This window comes from Podarcis gaigeae (assembly GCF_964106915.1).
Source record: "Podarcis gaigeae genome assembly, chromosome: 6".
Lineage (NCBI taxonomy): Eukaryota > Metazoa > Chordata > Lepidosauria > Squamata > Lacertidae > Podarcis > Podarcis gaigeae.
In genome coordinates this window covers 75,406,555-75,429,388 of record NC_139682.1, presented here as the reverse complement: position 1 = coordinate 75,429,388, position 22,834 = coordinate 75,406,555, and the positions used below count along the sequence as shown (strand labels likewise).

At 41.1% G+C, this 22,834-nt stretch overlaps 2 protein-coding genes and 2 long non-coding RNA genes across 10 annotated transcripts in view; 2 read left to right on the top strand and 2 right to left on the bottom strand.

Annotated features, from left to right (window-relative positions):
- Nucleotides 1-5,937, top strand: part of ABCD3 (ATP binding cassette subfamily D member 3) — a 49,214-nt gene extending 43,277 nt beyond the window's left edge. For 4 of the 7 annotated variants that reach the window (XM_083743390.1, XM_083743391.1, XM_083743392.1 and 1 more), the window contains one exon: nucleotides 1,656-5,937. In XM_083743390.1, coding sequence (XP_083599516.1) covers nucleotides 1,656-1,733 — 78 coding nt within the window. In that variant the 3' untranslated portion in view covers nucleotides 1,734-5,937. The remainder of the gene's footprint in view (nucleotides 1-1,655) is intronic. The other 3 variants (XR_014565401.1, XR_014565402.1, XR_014565400.1) reach the window with 2 other exon arrangements.
- On the bottom strand, nucleotides 4,226-8,595 carry LOC310846701. The gene is made up of 2 exons (XR_014565489.1): nucleotides 8,474-8,595; nucleotides 4,226-8,184 (listed from the first exon to the last, which is right to left on the bottom strand). It is a non-coding gene; the product is annotated as an uncharacterized lncRNA (long non-coding RNA).
- LOC310846686 lies at nucleotides 8,482-15,488 on the top strand. Its single transcript, XR_014565471.1, has 2 exons — nucleotides 8,482-13,933; nucleotides 14,163-15,488. It is a non-coding gene; the product is annotated as an uncharacterized lncRNA (long non-coding RNA).
- On the bottom strand, nucleotides 11,435-22,826 carry F3 (coagulation factor III, tissue factor). The gene is made up of 6 exons (XM_083743561.1): nucleotides 22,702-22,826; nucleotides 19,452-19,566; nucleotides 17,524-17,711; nucleotides 15,172-15,356; nucleotides 13,489-13,648; nucleotides 11,435-12,490 (listed from the first exon to the last, which is right to left on the bottom strand). Exons 1-6 carry the CDS (start codon nucleotides 22,778-22,780, stop codon nucleotides 12,345-12,347), a joined length of 873 nt encoding a protein of 290 aa, XP_083599687.1. The 5' UTR covers nucleotides 22,781-22,826; the 3' UTR covers nucleotides 11,435-12,344.
- Between the last annotated feature and the right edge of the window lie 8 nt (nucleotides 22,827-22,834).

Below are 22,834 nucleotides of genomic sequence, written 5' to 3'. Positions count from 1 at the left end.
TACTATACCAGCTGCACTGGCTCCCGGTGGAGTACAGGATCAGGTTTAAGGTGCTGGTTTTAACCTTTAAAGCCCTATACGGCCTAGGACCCTCGTACCTACGGGACCGCCTTTCCTGGTATGTCCCACAGAGGAACTTACAGTCCGCAAATAAAAACATCCTAAAGATCCCAGGCCACAGAGAGGTTAGGCTGGCCTCAACTAGAGCCAGGGCTTTCTCGGCCGCGGCTCCAATCTGGTGGAACACTCTGTCACAAGAGACTGGGGCCCTGCGGGACCTGACATCTTTCCGCAGGGCCTGCAAGACAGAGCTGTTCCACCAGGCCTTTGGTCAGGGCGCAACCTGACCCCCTCCCTCTGGCAATCTGCACAGAATTTTGCTTAATGGTTGCCATCAATTTGATTTTAATTAAGTTTTATAGTGAAATATTTTTAGAATGTTGGATTATTTTGATTGTTGTTAGCCACCCTGAGCCCAGCCTCGGTTGGGGAGGGCGGGAAATAAATAAAATTATTTATTATTATTATTATTATTATTATTACTTGTCTTGCTCACTATAACTTACTTGAAATTCTGTGCAGGTGAGTGTGTAGACAGGTGGATGAGGGGGAAATGGTTCTGTTTATGCTTTGCAAGCCTGCTTCATTTCCATGCTCACACAAAAGAAGGCACTCAGCTGGTAAAACCAAGCTGAACAGAGAGGTTGTGCAAATCTGCCTGGTAAAAGATAACTTTCAGCAGGGTAGTTCAAAAGGCAAATCAGGCTAGTAACTTCCCTGGCTTAGTTACAAGGCTGATAAAATGCTGGGTCTCCTAAGTGCTTGAAGTGTTTCAGATATTTTTTTCACCTTCACTACATACATGTATACTATATAAACCCACTCACAGATCAGGAAGCTGAGACACTGTGAGGGTGATCAGGTAAGCAGCTACTCTGAGGAACTGTTATATGATTTTCCTGTGATAGTTGGCAGTTGCACATAGCTAAAATGAAACCATAGTTTTAAAGGCAATAAGCACAGCCATCCCGTACCTAATTTCCCAAACCAGATTCCTCCAGGATTTCATAAGCAATTTTAAATATGTGAAGAATTCACCGTTCTTTTTAGCCATTTGTCTGCATATTTCAGTAGTAAAGAGTTGAACACGTAGTCAGAGTTATGAGACCAAACTTCAGCAACCGGATGACTGTATCATCATAAAATAAATAGTTGGAGCTCCTGTCAATGCCACCAGATGGAGGTATAAGACATGCAACATTTTACAGTGTTCTTTCCAAGCAGAAATGTGGTGATAGGAGTTTCTGTAGACAACCCTTATTTAAACAGAGAGTACAGTGGTGCCTCGCTAGACGAAATTAATCCGTTCCGCGATTCTCTTCGTCTAGCGGTTTTTTCGTCTTGCGAAGCAAGCCCATTGACAGCTTAGCGGATTAGTGCTAGAGCTGTCAAGCGGCTTCCAGCGATCAGCTGTTAAGCGGCTTATCAGCGGAACAGCTGATAAGCGGCTTAGGAATTCGTTTTGCGAAGCGCCTCCAAAACAGAAAAACCCTTTCGTCTAGCGGGTTTTTCGTCTTGCGAGGCGTTCGTCTTGCGGGGCACCACTGTATATATTAAAATCAAGTTAGCTAATATGTATTTTTTCTTCTCCTCAGTTCTACCTTCACATGGATGGAAGAGGAAACTATGAGTTCAAGAGGATTACTGAAGATACAATTGAATTTGGTTCTTAAAAACAACAATAATGCATAAATCTACAACCTACTTCAGTGACTGAAAACAGCACTGGGCATAGAAAGGCACAAAGTACAATGTAATTTAACAGATGGCTCATTCTTTAAACCAATTACTAAGTGTAGGATAACAAAGTGTCCAAAACAAGCTGTCAAGGCATTTATTATAATGTAGGATATTACTAATTTGTGTATATGTTGGTTTAAATATTACTATGTACTAAGAATGTCCTTATTCTTGTGGTTTTTAAAACCTGCCTAAATTAAATTGGGCTTAAATCACTGTAACTGTGATTCATCCTGGGATGTAAACATTCTGAAGTCAACTAATTCGACTTCTGTTTGACCTTTGCTTCCTCTGGGGAAGAACCCTTATTAAAGTTAGGGTCGCTACCTCCTCTGCTCCCAGTGCAAAGAGACGTGAATTTCTGTGTCATATCCAGATGCATCATTTCATTGTACTGAATATCATACCTTTTTTTCAGGGCAGTACTAGCCTGTTCTATTGCATCATTACACAGGGCAGCAAGCTTTTCCTTTGGCCAAGGGTGGGTGAGGCTCTGTTTTGCAGCAGCATTGGGAGAGAAGTGAACCTTGGACCTACATTTCTAACTTCTACAGATCTGAGCTTATTCCAGTGAAGATCTCATTCTCAGTCTCTGTCCACAGCTTCCCACTGCTCTTTTGGTCCCAGTCTTCTATCCGGCTCAAAAAATAAAATAAATTTCTGTTCTGTTGTTGCCTGTGCTTCGTGCACTTCTGGGAGGGGAAGTGGGGGGAAATGAAGAGGAATGAGGAAGCTGGGAAAGTTGGAGAATAAAGAGAAATAAAAAGTTAAACATAGGAACTCACATTCTGTATTTCAAAACAGAGATCACCGATGTTCCCATTTAGAAGTGGGTCTGATCCATTTGATAGCTTTGGGAAGCTGTGCACAGGTTCATAATAAAATGCCAAGGGCACCTGCCCCATGAATTCAGATGTATTTTCTTTTACAGGGTGACATGCTTTTCTTTCTGGGGTGTGTGTGTATGTTCTGCATTCATTGCCTGAGACACAGCAGTTCAAAGCCTTTCAGAACTGTGTCCTGGTTATGTGATCATTTTTGTGTGTGTTTGCCTCTTAGGAATAACTTCCATGCCAACTGCCTAATGCTTAATGTTACATGAGCAGTTCCCAAACTGATAATAAGCCAATCGCAAACTTATAGATGCTGGCAAGACCACATATAACTGAGGCTTTAAGGAGTATCAGTTTTCCAAGTGAAGCGATTATTGTTGCTACATGATGTTATGGGATCATTCCTTAGAGGTGGCCCCGTAGATGGGGCTGGGAAGACAGTGCCTAACTAGTCTGGCTGATCAATAATCTGCCATTTAGCCCATAGGAATTTCTGAAAACCCATGACACAGGCCTAGCTATGTGTCTTTGTTCATGTGATGTAACATAGAAATGCACTACAAGAAGGCATGCACTACATATGCAAATAAATGTGATCGCTGTCTCCCCGCCTTTGCTATAAAATCAACATATATTGTTAGTGACCACACATCAGTCTTGAATATCCCCCTTTCACAGTAAGATACCGCCTGCCAAATTTTTGTTCTCCTCGTCCTGCTCCCAATACGGTGCTTGAGTCCACTGTTTATAAATGCCATTTTTCTTCATGTATTTTATATGAATAATTGGTGGAGAGCTACAGAAGGATCGAGCTTGGAAGCAGCTTAAAAACTGAACTAACTTTATCTGTCATCATTTCAATTTCTCTCTCCATACAGTTGTACCTTGGAAGTTGAATGGAGTCCGTTCCGGAAGTCTGTTCGACTTCCAAAATGTTCAGAAACCAAAGCGTGGCTTCTGATTGGCTCCTGCAGCCAATCAGAAGCCGCGGGAGCCCCATCGGATGTTCGGCTTCCAAAAATAGTTCGCAAACCGGAACAGTCATTTCCGGGTTTGTGGCATTCAGGAGCCCAAACATTCAAGAACTAAGCTGTTCGACAACCAAGGTACGACTGTATTTTGTTTGGCAAGGAGTTGCCCTTCTGTACTCCCACTTTTGTTTGTTTGAACAACTTGGGCAGACTGCTTCTGATACTGGTTGTGATAGCCAACATGTGGTTACTGCAAGGTGATCATGTTGCAAAGGCTGATGTTAAACTGATTCCACAGATCGATCATCTAGCCCAGCAGTTTCAGCTTAGTGATGATCTGATTCAGAGGTACATATAACCTATAAGAATCAGGTAGCTCTGCTGCTAGTGAAGTTTCCTTTTCCCAAATAACACCTGCTTTTCAAGTTGATATTATGTAGTGGCTGTTCTTGAGAGGGAGTGGTTTTCTTGAATGCATCTTTTTTAAAGAACTACTATAATTTTTTAGAATGGAAAATGCAGCTTTTTCAATATTTGTATTCTTTTTTCAGAGACGTCTGCACTAAAATTGAGTAGTAGTAGATGAGGTTTTTTAAAGAATGTTGTATTTTTTTGTCACTAACTAGCAGAAAGTACCCATTATTTATAGAACATCTTTTGCAGATAGCCAAAAGGCGTTGCAGTTTGAGACTTAACACTGAGCACAACCGTTGTTTATCTGCTCTATTTGATAGACAAAATTAACTTCAGTAACGATTAACCAATAAAACTAATTCTTTGAATTAAAAACCAGATACAAAGTCCAGGGGAACTCCGTTTTCAGAAATGGTCTTGGCTTTTGCGACATCTCAAGTTGCAATATCCCTACTTTTATCAAGTCATCAAAAATAGTCTGACCTCATGAGATAGTAAGTATATGAATGCAAAATGAACCAGAGCAGTGCTCAAAGGAAGCAGTGTTTGAGATTATGCTTTTTAGTTGAATAATTTTTTTGAGATGTGGTGAGTAATCATTCAGAAACATGGTTCAGCTATGAATTCGTGCTATAGTCTTGTATGTTGATCACTGCTTTTATGATTGCTTGAACTGGAATTGTTGGGGTGATGGGAAGGTCAGCACAAATGAAGCAGGTCCATGTCTTCATTCTGGTGGTATTTGGTACTCTGGTGATCATAGATGGCTCCCATTTTAATGGGACATAATTACTGTACTTTAATATATTGTAGCTTGTAAAGCCCTTTGAGAGGAAAGACACTATCTAAATGTAAGATTTTTCTATATAAGTGCCTCTGGAATAATAAATCTGAGACAAAGATCCTTGGCTTTTTGAAAAAACTGGTCTCATTCTGAACATTTTTAAAGCTCATAGCAAGGCCAGCCAGCGGTGGTGCTCTTCAGATGTCACAGACTGCAACATTATTCCTTACGGTTGGCCATGCTGGCTGGGACTGTTGGGAGTTGTTCTCTACAGCTTCTAGAGGACACCATGTTCTCTACCCAAGCTTTACAGATAGGTGTCCATATCCCAACAAATTTGGGATCAGTAGCTCATATTTTAAGAGGCTGGTGCCCGGTACAATCACAAACAATCATACTTTTAAATCAAACTATTACTTATAAGTCGGAATTGCTACCATGTTACTATGGCAAGCATGTCTTCCATCTACCACAGAGTTAAAATCCCACCCCACCCCCGTGTGTGTGTGGAAAGAAAATTTATACATGAAAGGGGTGCTTGTGTATCTTATCTACACCCAATGAAGCCATCAGGGTACTGAGAATAAGTGCTTTTTTCTAGAAAAAAAAGGTGCAGGATCGCTGCCCTGTCCCTCCTGCTTCCGTGCACAAGTAGGAGGGACAGGGCAGCTCCGTGGACGGGCAGATCCAACCTACAGAGAAGCTTATTCCTTGTGTGTCAGCTCTGCAAGCTGACCTGTGCCTTCTGCTTGCTTGCGCAAGCCGGAGAAACAGGGCAGCTTGCAGATCTAAGGCGGGGGGGGGGGGGGAGGCTTCTTCCCTGAGCATGTCAGCTGTTAGCCCAGGAGGTGTTATTTTCAGAATCCACAATGTATGTAAAAATTGAGCTTTGTAGCACACTCTCCCAGTCATGTCACCTCCTTTGGGTGCAGCTGTTCAAAGATTCTCATAATACATTGGATGACATGGTAGTTTTCTCATCAAATATATTCCCCATTCATTCAAAGGGGGCTTGTGCTGGGAAACATCTTAGTGGATTTGTTGAAGTCAAGCGTAAATTTGGTAAAGCCATGGTTGATCCTCAGCATCTTGTGTAGGGATGTACTAGACTAGAGCAAATAAATAATTAAAGAAATCATTTTTATGTTTGTCCTTTCAGTTATAATTTTCTAGTTTTTCAGTTGATTTCAGTTTTCTGATGCTGGTAATTTAATGGAGGTAGGGTTGTCTGGGTGCCATTGAAATGTCTGATCCAAGTATTCTGCTCCAAGGCATTGAATCTCCCAAATTTTAGACAGATTGGACAAAGGACCTCCATTTAATGGGTAATTTGTAAAGGACAGACATCCTATAATGAAAGTGTTATACAGAAATGTTTGCAGCCTTTTGTCATCTCTGAGAGTTGTTGTTCCACCAAATGAAATGTGCAGCCATTTTCTGTGGCGGTGATTAAGATGGTAGCTCCCATTTCACAAGTTGGCTCAAAGGCTAACCAGTTGGTTTGTAAAGTCGTGGTTTTTCAAGGACAAATTTGGCTTCTCCTGCTTTGAAGAGAGGTTGCAATGTTTAAGTGATTTATGAGCAGCAGATTTTCAAAAATCTGATTGAGCATGATGGTATTTCTTCATTGGTGTGAGCGAGAAGGGGAGATATACCTCTTTTAAGATAGACCCTATTGGTGCTGGATGATGAAGAGTATTCTAGTAATGTTCTCCTTGTTACCTGATCAATTTGTAGGCCAGCTCTGTGGTGCTACAGGCTGCGCACAAGTTTGGCCTGCTCTCCCAACTTGGTACTCTTTCCATCTCCAGCAGAGATTCTAACTTCCTTAGAGTACATTTTTTCAAATGGTCATTATAAGGATATACTAATTTATTCCAAACCAACATACTCCTGTAAGCATTTTTTAAAAAGAAAGCCACCAATGCACCAGACAGTGGCCCAATTAGCTATGGTTGGCTTAGCAGCTAACTGAGCATGCAAGTCCTTGCGGTAAAAATTGCAACTGCTTTGCTGTTCACATGATCATCCTGCTACTGTGCTCTCTGGAGCCAAACCATGGTTTGGTTTAGCATTATGCACAAACCAGGGCTTGTGGCTTGTCTCACTCCTGATGAACAGTGAGTGTCTAAGCCACAAACAGACACTGGCAACAGCTTATGGTTTATTTGTAACAGGGCAAGCCAGGAACCTTGGTTCAGATGTAGCGCTAAGCCAAACCAAAGCTTGTTTCCAAGTAGTGCAGCAGCAGGATATGGGGAGGGGGATGAGGAGCGGAGTGCTGTGATTTTTATAGTGAGTTATCCACACACCCAGACTTTCTCACTTAACCATGGTTTGGCTTAGATATGGGCAGAATGACAGCCGCATCCCCACTCACCAGGACAGGGATGTGGTGGGGTGAGGCAGCAGCCAGCATCATTGTTTCACAGGTGCTTGCCTGTCTCCAAATTGGACCTCTCCCATTGCCATCTCATCCTGTCCTGTCCTGTTGCTGGACATGTGCTAGGGTGGCTGGGGAAACCCAGCCAGATGGGCAGGTTAATAATAATAATGAAGATGATGATGATGATGTAATTGGTTCAGTTCAATCATACTTGCACAAAAGTACAGCTTAGTAGTACTTTTTTCAATTGCAGTTGCTATTTTGATTTCCAAGAGTTAGTGATAAAATAGCCTGATATTTTAAAACACCCAAGGTGGAGTGTGCTTTGATGTGCTGTGGAGTCGTAGGCCAACGAGTTCTGTTTAAGAAATACCAGGGTCATGACACAATTATTTGCCTTTTCAACAAGGTTGCCTTGTTTAAAGCATTGACGGGAACTAGATACCTTGTTTATAAAGGGAATTTAATAAGGCTTTTCTCTCTCCAGATATCAGCCTCGGCATGCAAATGAAGGCAAGATTATCTTTGCTAATGACCACAGGAATGTTAATATACTCTTTGTTGTCTCCCACCAAAGTTCATCCGGCTTGTAAAGTGAAGCCTACATTCCCAGAATCTAAATTCTAGAGAGGGGGCCAGGAAGGGAAAAGGGGCAATGCTTTGTATACTCAAACTTTACTGGAGCAAGGATTCAGGCACGCAATGGCTACAGTCAAAGGATAATATGATTGCTGAACACACATCTATCTACAGATAAAAGATAGCAAAGGGTAGCTGCAGTGAGCACACACCATCCATCTTAACACTGGAGAATTCTGGATCTGGATCTTGCTCTGCTACAACTGCATACAAGACTTCCCACTCAGCAAATAATTTTTCCTGGAAGCAGCAGCAGAGATGGCACCTATACATCTATTCCACTTCTTGCAGCAAGGAGATGTTGCTTCAGATACTGCCATTTTGTTTCTTTGTTTGTTTGTTACCACGTGTATCTCACTCACCCTTTAGAGCAGTGTTTCCCAACCTTGTGCCTCCAGCTGTTTTTGAACTACAACTCCCATCATCCCTGACTAGCAAGACCAGTGGCAAGCGATGATGGGAATTGTAGTCCAAAAACATCTGGAGGCCCAAGGTTGGGAAACACTGCTTTAGAGCAGTGTTTCCCAACCTTGGGCCTCCAGATGTTTTTGGCCTACAACTCCCATCATCCCTAGCTAGCAAGACCAGTGGTCAGGGATGGGAATTGTAGTTCAAAAACAGCTGGAGGCCCAAGGTTGGGAAACACTGCTTTAGAGCATTCAGAGTAGCTTCCATGAGGCTCCCAAAGGGTTCCTGCCTAGTCACAAAACACAACCACAGCATCTGCCCTCTACCATTGCTGTGAGAACGCCTGGTCTTAGAGCAATGGGGTGGGGGGCTCAGTATGTTGCCATATTAGAACAGAAGTGGCTGAAACTCATGGCATCTTCTTCTTACCAACCCAGCTCTTGCTAGGTGTGAGAAGCCAACTCCCATCCACTGCGGACAGCATGGACAACGGTGAGGAAGAGTACGAGCTATAGTCCCAACAGTATCCAAAGGACCAAATTTTTTTCAACTGATATATACCCATAATATGGCTACAGCTACACATTCATTGTAAAGTAGCTTGATGGCTTTTTTTAAAGGGGGGGACCACAAATATTAATGTTCAATGCTTCAACATGAGCAGTTACGGAAGGTCAATTGACTGTGTTGCCTTGCACCTAAGAAGACCTAGGGACAACCCCTGGTGAGGTCATAGGGCGGGCCCTGGTAATTTCTCCCCTCTGTGCTCCTCATCCCTGAGCCCTGGAGACAGCATAATTGGGAGAGGGAGGGTACCCTCCCAATCCCTCAACTACTTCCCACCCCAAAAAGTGTCTTCTTAGTGGTGGTGCCATGACTAACTCTCATTGGAAAATCTGTCGAACACTCTGTTTTTAGATGGACTTTGAAATTTAGAAATCTTCCCTTTAATAATTGTGACCTATTCTGATGGCTGCAACAAGGACCCGTGCTATATTTTCTGTCATCTTAGAGTTGGAATCTGCCCTCAAAAATGAGGCATAACATTCATCTGAGTACTGCAAACATAGAGAAAGTACCGAGGAAATAAAATGGGATCCAATATGCCTATAAAAGTTACAGTACAAGAAACAGGGTTGCTATACCTCCAGGGCTGAGCTGAAGTCTCCAGTTTTGGCTGACCCCCTTTGGCAGGAAGAGGGCTTCAATCTCCAGGTAGGTGAGATTGCCTTTTTCATTTTATTACGAAGACTACGTGTGCAGCTTGAGAGCTTCAACCTGGCAAAGAGCTGTCTGCAAAGCCAGTTCAACTGATGCAAGGGAACAGTTCAGTTGTACCAAGTCACGAGAGATCTGTGAAACTTGAATCCCCCCAACCAAATCAAAACTATTTGGTCTAATAGCATTTTCTGTACCATGCGCTGGCTGAACCGGTCATCACTTCAGCATCAGGATTATGAGGTAGGTGAGAGATTTAAGCAACAGAAATGCAGTAGCCTGCTAATCTTGAAATGTTTATGTGTGAGAGAGGTTTGTGCAACGCCATAAGCTCTTTGTCCTAAATGGTCACATGAACCATGTTCCAACTTAAGCTCATAATCACATTCTTTTCATTATATGCATTTTGGCAGCAGCCTATCTACTGTGCTAGTGACACACTAATTAAACTCTGCTGCTCCTAAACCAGGTTTTATATTTATATGAATGCCAACATGGCAGCAACAATTAGTTATTTAAGACACCCAAGGAAATAGAAAGTTCGGCATTGCAAAACATAGGTATAAAATAGCTTGTTTAGGGTGTTTTGTATCAACAGGTGCAAGGATATGCTGTTAATGCATTGCTTCCTCTTCTTCATCTTCAGGCACGTAATGCTTTGTCACATCTCTGTAAACAGCCTTAAACTACTCCTGGTTTTGCAACTTAGGCCCATCTTGCACCCTGTGTTCCTTCTACAACTAGTGCAAAGCCTCAGTTGGTCTGATGTCCCATTCAGTCAGTGGCACTATGGTAGCAAGAATCATAGCAGTGTTCTTGTAATTTGGCAACCCTGCAAAGAATCTGACTTTGTTCCTCAAGGCCATGGAGCACACACACTCAATGCCAAAAATTTACAGCAGTGCTGTAAACCGCAGTGGCCAATGGATTGTCCTGTTGGTGACAGTATAGTTAGTAGAGAAGAACTACTGTCTCCTATGGAGAAACCACTACTGATACAGGGTGTAAGCAGGGAGCAAAGCTTGTGTCCATTTGTTTTTAATGTGGGGTGACTGCCAGGTTATTTGTGCAGCTGGAAAACCTGCTTTTAAAAAATCTGAATAGGACTGGACGTGTCCCTTGTCAAGGAGAGATCTGTGGCTGGATGAACTTGTACTTTGGCCTGACTTTGTTTAAGGCAGCTTCCTTTGGCATTTTATTGTTGGTACTCTATAAATTTTTATTGCAGGGTAGTTAAGGTTTGGGGAACTGTTCCTTTGGGTCAGATGTACTAGGCTTAAAAGGGGAGGGATTGTCAGTGGGAGGAACTGGGGAAGAGCTGTTCCACTTTGCTCTTTTTTTGCTCTAGAAATAATTTGTAAATATACACATCTGTTTGCCTGTGCATGATTTCTCCCGATCTCTGTGGTGTCCCCTGCTGCACCTCAGGTTGGTGCTGCTTCAGTGCCAAAAGCAGAGGTGGCTCATAGTGCAAGGATATAGAATCACAGAGCTGAAAAGGACCACAACCAACCCCCTGCAATGCAGGAATCTCAACACGGCATTCCCCATCTAATTTGAAACATCTAATTTGAAACCTTACTGGACCCTGCTTAGCTTTACATATGTGACAGCAGTTTTATTGCTGTACCACTAAAAAAGGGAGCATGTACCTAAAATCCATCTGTTAATCATATCACAGCCAAGTTTGTTATTCTGGTTCTGTTCTATTTTCTATTTTAATTATATGTGGTTCTATTCAATGCTAGTCCTACTCTTTGAAGTTAATGGGCATCACTAACTTCAGTTCATTAATTTCAGTAGGTCTACCCAGAGTAGAAATAGACTTGTATACAACCCATGCATTTCCACAGTAAGCCTGCAAGTGGAGCCATTGTTGAGATTAAATGTACACTAATGAGTAGTTTATTGGCATGCCGCTAAGCCATAATCATTTAGCATCTGGTGATGAAAAACCCTCCCTCCATTCAAGAAACAAGAATTTTCCATTATTCCCATTTACCTTTATTTCTGTAAAAATTAGATTTAATAAGTTAGTGCAATATATACAAAAATAAACACCCATTCATAAAAATCATAAATATAACATTGATTGTACGTAGTAACACAAAGAATGTCAAATTACATCAACTTTGTTTATAGACATACGCCACTTTAAATAGTTAATTTTGTCTCTGTCCAGCAGTTAATAAGCAGTATAAATTTAAAGTGCTAAATCCTGATACATAACAGGTATGATATCCTGTACGTATTCAGTTATTTCAAGGTGGATGCCGATAATGTTGGTCATCAACTTTGGGGAACTTCAAAGTCAGTTTCAGAACTTTCAAACTTTACAGCACGTACCTGGATCTGGCACATTCTAATGTTTTATACTGATTCACACCGTAACGCATTATATAAAGTCTGGCAAGAGTGTAAAACCCTTTCCTTACACTTACAGCATCTTATAACCCGTACCAGCTAATGTACCCAGAACCACCGATCTAAACATACACCCAAAGTGCAAAAGAAACAGTAGTATTTGCACCGTATCTGTCAGTTAACACATTTTAAAACAAATTATCACAGTTGCTGCCGAATAAAACAGGTTTTTAAAATAGTGTTTTAACTATAAATGTTTCACAGAAACAACAAATGCCCCTTGATTGAAGGGTCTGTGGTCATTGCTTCCACAGGTAGGAGAATTTCTTATGGAGTTATAAAATCGTAGAATCGTAGAATTGGAAGAAACCACAAGGGTCATCTAGTCCAACCCCCTGCAATGCAGGAATCTTTTGCCCAACATGAGGCTTGAACCCACAATCCTGGGATTAAGAGTCCCATGCTCTACTGACTGAGCTGTCACCTTTGCAGCAATAACGCCGATTTGTCTTTAGTGTTTCTCCCCCTTATGCATTTAGGGGCACACTCTCTTTTTTTGTTGCTGCAGGCTTTGATCTTGTGCATTTATATGCAACCACAGATAAAATAATAATTAGAGCGATGACTCCAACCGCAACAGCTGCTATTATAAGAATTACTTCTAATTCAAGACCTGGAGAAGAAGAAAAAAAGACACAAAGTCAGTTCAAGGACATGCTTTTCACCCAACAGCTATTGGCTATGCTTTCAGAATAAAACTAATCTGGATTCCAAACCTGAAATATGTTGAGCTGTTTTTCTTGAAGGCTAAAATCTTAGAGTCCTAAGCAGGGCATCACATTAGTTTAATTATATGTCTGTAACAATCATATATAAAGCAGGGCTGGTGTTTTAACATTGGGATACACAATGTGATCAATGGAACTGAACCTTTCTCTAACATAGCTCCCTATGTTTGTTGCTTAAACCAAGCAGCCCGCATCACTCTTGCGACATCTAATTGGTTTGCAGTCCTCAAAAAAGCCCACATCCCTTTAATGTGGAATCAGTCCTTCTGCCAAGCATGATGTATTTTTTATGAAACTACTTCATACTTAAACAAACAAACAACATAGATTTGCTCCAATGCAGGACTCAAAAGTTGGTTAGAACCCACCTACGCATTCAGAACAATGATGTGATACAGCCCTTCTAGGACTTCCAGGTCCTCCACATTTAAGGCTTCAACCATATGCACATTGACATGGCAGTCAAGTTTGATTGGGATTTGCTTCTGATTAAAGCTTACAAAGAATTGTGCTACATAGTTAACATATGTATGCCTTAGATGTTTTGCATTGGGAAATATATATGCCACAAAATTCCATACTGGGATGGCGATACTTCTGGATATGAATTTGGCTCTTAGGGGAAAAGTGGACAGTCCTTGTGAAAGAAAGAAAGTGACCAGATGAAAACACAATTTTGGGAAAGGAAACTACTTCTGACTATCTGCAGTGCCAACTTTGCAGCAGCAAGAAATAGGTAAAACACTGAATGCACCTAGAGATCACTGGGCAACAGCTTTCACAGAAAGCAGTCTAAAGTGAAATCCATCAGCAAGGGCTTAAAGTAATTTGATAGGAATGATTTATATACCAAAGGCTAAGTTTGTGGTGTCATGATACATACCATCCAGTTCGTCTCTTCTAACACTAGTACATTTTACACTGCTTTTTTGACTGCTACGGTCTGTTGAGCGTGATGGAACAGTAGCTTGAACATAGAAGCAGTAGTTCTTCTCTTTGTCGATACGGATTTCAAAGAGGTTGCTTTTTGTGTTTTCCTGTTTCTACAATCAGAAAAAAGGTATTTGAAGATGTATTTGCAAGTAATGTAGTTCTTCACTCTGAATACAGATTAAGCAAGTCCAAAGTACATAGTAGGTTAAAGGCTCAAAGGAGAAAAGGTACTTTCATCTTAATAGTCATATCATTAAATTTTAAAAAGTGGTTGTAGGAACAGGAAGTTAATAGTTGTATGCTGGTGGTGGTTGGTGACTGTTGAATTTTGTTGTACTGGGTTTGTTTAAACTGATTGTTTCATTGTAAATTGAACTGTATGTTTAATGTTTAACGTTCATAAAATTACAGATAGGTAGCCGTGTTGGTCTGCCATAGTCAAAACAAAAAAAATTCCTTCCAGTAGCACCTTAAAGACCAACTAAGTTAGTTCTTGGTATGAGCTTTCGTGTGCATGCACACTTCTTCAGATACTTCAGGGTGTATCTGAAGAAGTGTGCATGCACATGAAAGCTCATACCAAGAACTAACTTAGTTGGTCTTTAAGGTGCTACTGGAAGGAAGTTCATAAAATTGTGCATTTGTTACTAATGAAGGTAGCCTTCAAAACACCATTTTCTTGAAAGAAGCTTTTGACATATTTCAAATACTTAAATAAGATAAAGATAGATCTGTTTGTAAATGTATAACAAATTTAAGGAAGAGTATTAGCATCAGCCTCTACTTTTAAGTACCTAACATTAACCTTTTTGCAATATGAAAAAGGTTAATACTTAATAAGGATTAAAATTTTAACATCAAAAAACAAAAGAAGATAAATATATGTTAACTTTGGTCTCCTTTAACTTTTTATGCAGAGGCATAAACTTTATGGATTAAATAATAGATTTTGCAGGGTTATGCCATTCAAATACAATATCAGGGCACGATAAAATATGAAATAAGCTAAAAGCAGCAGCTCTGCAAAAGTAGCGTCCAAATAAAAACAGACCAATACTAATCTGAAAGTCTGTAAAGATAAGAAGGTATTTACTTAGGGCTAGAAAGGCATAATAAGAACCTAAAAAGATTCCTACTGGCACCCATTTAGTCCTGCATTCTTTTCTAAGCTTATATCTATGAGAAACGCAAAAGCAGACCCCCCCCCCCCACTTCGAGATTTCCAGCAAAAGGCATTCAAAGGCATACTGCCTCCAACTGCAGAGGAAGAACATAGCCTTATCCTCCAGGAATTTATCTGGCCATATTTTAAAGCCATCCATGTCAAGGGTTATCACTACCACTTGTGGGAGCAAATTCCACCAGAATAGGCACTGGGAAAACTTCTTTTGGGACAGCATTCCAAAAATTAGGGTTTTGCCGCTGAAAGCCCCTTTCTTCAATAGCACACTTCAGATGGCTGGGGGACCTGGAGAACAGCCTCCAACCAGAATATTAAAGTACTGAACTCTTTTTAAGGCTATAGTTCATTTCTTTTAAGTAGAAATTTAGTTTAGATTCTCAGCTTGTCCTTTGTACTTATTATAAACATTAAGGAAATTAAAGACTTGGGAGATTGAAAACAGATGCTCACCTTCCCTGTACTTTGATCTTTCCAATAGTACAGTGTGTATTCTAGATCATCTTTGAATATGTCCCTAATACTTCGAAAGCTTCCATTTCCTTCAAATCTGTAAGGCGTTAGAGGATCTGCTATCTCCACTTTCAAAGTTTTCTCTTTTTGTTCAAAACTTTTGATTGTTGGCATGCCAATCTCAGCTAGAAGAGAAGTGGTTTTTTACTGATTAAAAATCAACTCCGAGCAGGGTTCTTTTTTTAAAAAAATAATTTTTTAAATTATTTTTTTCTGTTTTACAATTACAAATAAACATTTTACAAACTTTAAAGTAATCAATGACTTCCCTTCTTCTCTTTCCATGGTTCACTTTACATATTATACATTTATATTATACATCCCTGCATATTTTACTGTAACCATTCAAATCAATTTTCCACTTTTACATCCATCAAGGATTATTTACTCTGTTGAATTTATTTTAATGCTGCCAGCGTTTTCAACTGTACACAGTTACTTTCCATATACTCAAAAAATGTTTTTCAATCTTCTTTAAACATGTGTTCTTCTTGCTCTCTTTTTATGTATGTTAGATCTGCAAGTTGTGCATTTTCTGTCAACTTAAGTTGCCAATCCTCTTTAGTTACCTCACTCACTTTCCATTTTGGGGCTAAGAAAACACGGGCCTCAATTGTTACATACATAAATAACCTTTTCTGGCACCTGGGAATTTCAGTCTGGGTTATCCCCAGCAGAAAGGACTTCCTAGCGTAAAGTTACCAGACGTCCCCATTTCCCAGGGACAGTCCCCGGATTTGCAAATCAGTCCCCTGACAAAATCCATCTATTTAGTAGGAAGTTGAAAAGTGTCCCCAGATTCATTGAAAAAAATCTGGTAACCTTATCCTAGAGGATTTTATTACAAAAGATCCACAGTAAGCTTTCAGGACTGTGCTGTAAAGCTTTGCTGTGCTATATTCTCATGGCATAATTAAGGAGATGTCTTAGGGGAGGCCTAAGCTCAACAACTCTGGCTTCCAAAAAAAATCTCAACTTTTGCTTCCTAAAAAAAGTTCAACTCTGGTCATCCAATGGGTAGATCACTGCCAGTTTTTTTATAGTGGGAGTAGATCGCAGTCTCTTGGTAGTTGGACAGCCCTGACTTAGGGCATTATAGAGAAGGGCAAGGGGAAAACTTTTTTCAGCTTGAGGGCCACACTTTATCATAGGCAGCCTTCCAGGGGCCGCATGCCAGTGGAGCAGGCAGAGCAATTTAAACAGTGTTCACTTTTCACAGTAGGCCACATTTCAGCTACACAAAAATAAAAGGTTTCTACATGTCCACCTCTCCCATTCAGGAAAGTGAGAAGCATGATCACAATTGAAGGACACATTTTCACGAGGCAAAAGCACTTGAGAGTACATAGCAGAGCTGGTGTTGGGCCTGGGAGAATCTGCAGTTAGGTCTGAAGGGTGACATTTGGTCACTGGGCCTGAGGTTCCCCACTCCTGTCACAAAACTTGACTTGAAGACTGATTTGCTTGCCGTACAAGCACTTACAATGCGGTGCACCACAGTGTGCCATAAATCATAATGTTATTAGTAACAACAGAAAGAGAGAAATGAAAGGCGACACTGTTTGGCGTCTTTTGTATGGCAGGGAGATCTTGGCTATGGCTCCTTGCTCCATGGGCCCAGCATGTTGGTTGGCATGCCTGTCTGCGTAAGAACCAATGTACATCAACAAGAATCCTACGATACAAACTCTGCAAGCTATGGTACAAAACGCAGGACCAAAATGGTATCCCAGGTAGGATGGTCTAGTGAGAAAGCACATGTTATACAGCCACTTGCGTGAGTTAGTATCTCAGCATTATTTAAACAATATGTGTGTGCTGTGAGGGCATTGCCAGTTTAATTGAAGCAGAGGAGGGAGAAGATGTTTAATCTTTCCCTCTGCTGCGCCATTTTTCCTACCAATAGTGCTACATATGGAGGAAAGAGGTACAGGGTTGTCCTCAGTTTTTCTCATCATGGTGCAAGCAGCAACCACAGCAAAGGAAAAGGCAATTTTGACTGGGGGAATGGTGCAGAGGAAATATTCTCACCATTGCTGCTCCCAGTCAAATTAGCCTTGCCTTCCTACAGCTGCATTTAATGCATGGATTTCCTGCACAACTAATGTTTTGTTCCTTAACCGTGAATTTCAGGGCTGCATAGCAGACAGATAGGATGCCTTCTCTATATAAACTTTTATACAGGTCTAGTGCACGGGCAAGTATATCAACACTTTGTAAGACTTAGAATCTGTGTGCAGAGCCCCATGCTGTGGGAAAAAAACAAAGAAGAGCTAATATATTTTTACTTACTTTGGGCGTAAGGTATGAACTCTGAAGACACTTCATAAGGTGGGATATCAAAATCATCAGGGTCCCTGTTTGGCACTTCGGAATATATGCGAGCAACGTAGACATCTTTTACATCCTTCAGTGCATTTGTAACGTCGCATTCAGTTGCTGAAGTGTGAATGCATATTTTCTTCCGAACTAATCGGTCCCTGTAAAGATCAAGAGCATACTGCATTAGCTAATATTTCATAGAATGAATGTATTTCACTATAATGAAGTTTGTCTGTTTTGTAAACAGGTCCAATCAAATTAACAAAACCAGCTGTGAGCTTGTCTGTGTATGTTAATATGCAATGAAGAGTATAATTAGGGAGATAAAAGTTTCATGCCTGTGAATTAATAGGAAATAGCCACTTCCAATAACTTTACTTATAGGGCAACTTTGTTAATTAAAACACAGTAGGTAGCAGGAAAATGCATAGCTTTGATATCTTTGTTGATACTGGAACATAGGGAGCTGCCTTATACCAAGTCCGGCTAACTGTCCATCTAGCTCAGTATTTGTTGACAATGATGGGTAGCAGCTTTCCAGGGTGGCAGAGGTGATATTCTCAGTTCTACCTGGAAATACCAGGATCTGACTTTCAAATGCAAACCGTGTACTCTCCACTGAGCTATCATCCCTTCCTGAATTGTTAATCATTAACAACCTTAGTGTAATTCCTAGATATTACACATAACTAAGTATGAAATTTCATATTAGCAGTGACAGGTAGCTAACTACAAAGGTCTGAAGTGCAGCACAGTATTTATCAAAATTAGATCATTTCCCCCCAGAAATACCATGTTGAATCATGAAACAGTTATTTTACATAAGGCACAATTCTGGGCAACCTTTTTTTTTTATTTCAGTGGGGAATATACCAGTGTGTTAAGTGGCGATACCTGGCTAACTGCAGTAATATCAGAATGTACACCTCATCACTGCCAAAAGTTAGCAGAAAGCACCACCATACAGTCCTTGCCAGATACAAAGTACAATGCTATTTACATCAGTATTGTCTGACCAGTTCTCTTTGCTTAAAAACAAAACAAAAGAAGCCCAAAGTAATCATTTTAAAACTTATCAATCTTCATCATCTCCCTTTGCTTAGCTGATCTAGTGGAGAAGAAAAACAGTGTCCCCCAAGGCACTTTGAAACTCATGCAGAGTCTAGAACAAGGTTGGGCAACCTGTGGCCTTCAAGGTGTTGTTTGACTCCAACTCCCCATCAGCCGCAGCCAGCATGGCCAATAGTCAGGGATGATGGCAACTGTAGTCCAGCAACATCTGGCAGGCCACAGGTTTCCCACTCCTGGTCTAATATTAGCAGTTGTACCCAGTTCTGCTGCTGGGATACCATAGTTCAGTTATGTTAGAGCATGCACAACTTACTCGCAGCACAGTGCATATTACACAGATCAGCGATAGACTGGCACAAAGCTACTACAATTACCATATGGTAGACTTTCCTCCATGTGCAAGCACTCTTGTTAAAGCTAATCCCATGTAAACTGCTTTTTTTTTTTTTTGCCTTGGAGGCAACAGGAGGATGTGGAGAGAAAAAGAAATTACTAGTCTACTTAGGAACAAATTCTACTTAATATGCAAACAGACTAATTAGGCTTCGTGGTAATCAGGAGAAGAGGAACATAATTCAAGCCTATGTAGCTGGATTTCTTTTTTAAATGGGGGACTAGAAAGCTTCAGATCTCAAGTCTTCGTTCTCAAATCTGCATTCAACTGTGGCTTTGCTTTTCCTTTTGGGGGGGGCGAAGGGTGGTAAGAGAATGCATTAAACTGCAGCCTCATGCAAAGTCAGTGAAACCAATTGTTCTTAATTTCAAATAACTACACTGAGACCAGGCTAGATGTGTGGTAGCAATCTCCATGTTTATGTTCAACTTACCCATCTATTTCAACTGTATAAAAATAGTTGACTGGCTTGGGCTCCCATTGTAGTATTGTCTTAAAATTGATGGATGACCAGGTAATGTTGACTGCTTTCATTACTTCAGAGTTGCCTTTAAAAGTAGAAAAAGAACAAGGATTAGTCAGGCAATATATGGCTTACCCTATGGCCCACAGTTCTTTGTGTGCAACAAATGGCTAAGGGTTTAACTACAAAATGTATCAGTTTATCAGTTTTATGGCCACTCACAAAGCTTATAGATGGCACCAAGAGTCCCAATCTCTCTCGCATGACTAGTTTCCAGGGTTGGACAGGAGTGGCTGTTAAGTCAGTCCAAATCTGCATGGTCGATATGCCCAAATATCTAAGTATTGCCGTAGTCCTTTTGCTGGGCGACAACTTCCACAGGGCAGTGTCCAAAGCTTCCATACTGCTGACACAATAGATTTGTGCTGGCAGAACCTCCCCTCCTCTCCAAGCCCCAACCCTGGCGTGCCCTCGAAATCAGCTCTGGAGAAGAATTTGGAGAGCATGTGGGGGAAGAAGAGAAAAAGGATGTGCTGCTGTGCCAGAAGAACCCATAGGCCCCCGCCATTGGCCATTCTAGCTGTGCTGATGGGAACTGGGAGTCAACACCAGGAGGGCCACAGGTTTCTCATTTCTGACCTGAAATTTTGGCAGAGGAAAATGTGGACTCACACTCTCATTCTATTTATTCATGGTTAGTTAGTCTTATAAGTGGCTGGATGTATGGAGCCTCCAGCTGTTGGGGAGAAACAATGGGAGAGGGGTATTGACTTCATGCCCTGCTTCTTGTGAGCTTCTCTGTAGTATCGGATTGGCCACTATGGGGAACAGGATGGTAGTCTCAATGGACCTTAGCAAAATAACCCTTTTTCAATGCTGAATATGGAGAGAAGTTTCATTTACTTATGCTCCACTTCCAGTCAGATTTATTTTCTATTCAGGGACATTTATATGCTCCTCACAGCCTCAGCTTCACAACATTGTTTATTATTCTGGGAACAGTCTGTAATTTTCCTCAAGCTTTAAATCCATTCTAATGCTTGACAAAAATGTTTTATTAAGAAGGTTCCCAAGCTTCAGAAGCAATAATTTAGATTTTGGTCATTAAAAACTGGCAGATTACATTCAGCTATATGAGCCATCAATCCTTTTTTGTTATGCATGCTTCCATTCTTGTTGAAAAACAAATTGCAAGAAAAGTAATTCTACAGACTAAAGCTATACATAAACTGAATTCTGTTTACAATGAGCATATAATCCTTAGTATATCCACTTAACAATAATTCTTTATAGATTGGATGTATCAATACCCAAATTAGAAAATTAAATAAAAACAAACATGTACATTATTCAGAAAATGAAGAGGAAGGTATTAGGAGGTAATGATCAAGTTTAAGTGTTTTGTACTGGGGGTTTTTAATGTTGTGAATTGCTATGTAATTAAGAACAAAAAAACTCAGGTTTAGAGAACTGGCAGGAATTGTATCCTAATACCCTTATTAGATACAGCTAAAGACGACAACACTGTGACCTAATTAGCTAGCTTTAGAAAGTGAGGCAAGACGGCACAGGTATTTTGTCAATGAAATTGTTGCAGCTAACAGTGCAAATTGTTTAAAATATTGATCTTGAATATTTACTTCAAGACTTACAATATTAAGATTTCACTAATCATTTCCAGACAAACCCATTATAACAAAAACAGCTCAAAATTCTCAGGCATCCAACAATCAGTTCATAATTCCAGTCTGTGTCTGTGATGTATGATGTATACAATTAATAATTCCATGAAATTTCCAAAAATTCCACATTCGACTGTCTGAACAATACATTTATTTTATAGGACAGTATCCCAGTATATCCGCTCCCGTGATATCCACAAGAACCAAATTCACACATCACATAGAACTAGACAAATACAGTGCCATTAAGCCACAGAATCACCAAATGATTTCAGGCAGAAAATGGTCTTGTAGAAAAAAGTTGGGAAATGGGGTGGAGGAAGATGTCTAGCACAGGTACTTATTGTGGGATCAGTGCTGCTAATGCATGCATATTTTATACGTGACATTAGCATCAAAATGCTAGTTCTTATTCCCGACTCCAACTGGATTTACCTTTTCCACAAAATCCAATGAAATAAAAAACACCTGTTGCCAGCGACCCATTTACAATGTATGAATAATCTGTTTTGAGCCTCCATCAGAAATGCCTGAAAACCTGTAACTCTTTGTTATTTTCCTTTTAAAGGTTCTACCGGGGAAACATTAATACTGAAAGGCTTGCATATCTACAAATGTTGTCCTTGAGCATCATGAACATCCCTCGTAATAACTTAAAGCGACTATATTTCCAAACACAGCCAACACACTCCATACCTTTCACGCTATTTCATCCTCCCACTTTGGGAAGAGTAATCTTTTAGCCAAAACCTAAGCTTAGTACCCAGGTAGCTCCAGCTTGGGAGGCTAGGACCCAAACCAATGGATTCAAGTTGCAAGAAAGGAGATTTGGACTAAACACCAAGAACAACTTTTTGACAGTAAGAGCTGTCTGATGGTGGAATGCACTCCCACAAGAACAGACTCTCCTTCCTTGGAGGTTTTTAAGCAAGAGATTGGATGGCCATCTTGTCACGGATGCTTCAGTTGAAATTTGTGCACAGGGTCCATCTCCTAGGGGCTGAGGTCCCTTCCACCCCTATAAAATATTAGAGGCTCCACTCCAAGTTGATGGGCACTGCCATTCAAATAGGTATGTGTGTGTGCCGCATCATGTGATCGATTATGCGGGGCCCAGCTTACCTGGGCCCCCAAATATTTTATTCAAGTTGGCACCCCTGGATTCCTCCATTGCAGGGGGGTTGGACTAGATGACCCTGGCGGACCCTTCCAAATATACGATCTGCATATAGGATTGTGGCTTCAGTGCCCAAACCAGAACAACAGTGCGCACCCCTTTAATGCACTGCCCCCTCTGTCCGAGGTACTATAAACAAGCGAGGAAAAGCTCGGCTGGAAAAACGGCGAAAAAAATTCTTCCCCTTGCTTATGGCAAGTCCATGCACGCAAAAATCCAGCGGCGCCCCGGCTAGCTCCCTCGGCGGCGCAAGACTGCGCGCCCGCGCAACCCGGTGAGGCGAAGCGTTCCAGAAAAAGGAGAGCGAGCGAGAGAGCAAGAGCGAGAAGGCTGCGACGGTCTCGCGCCTTCCTCGACTCACCTGAGCTGAGGCGCGCCAGGTAGAGCAGCGCGCAGAGGAGAAGCAGCAGCGCCCGGCTGCTTTTGGTGGCGCCCGCCATCCCTTCGAATGTCCGGCGAGGGGGGGGGGGGACAAAAACCGTTGCGCGACCGCG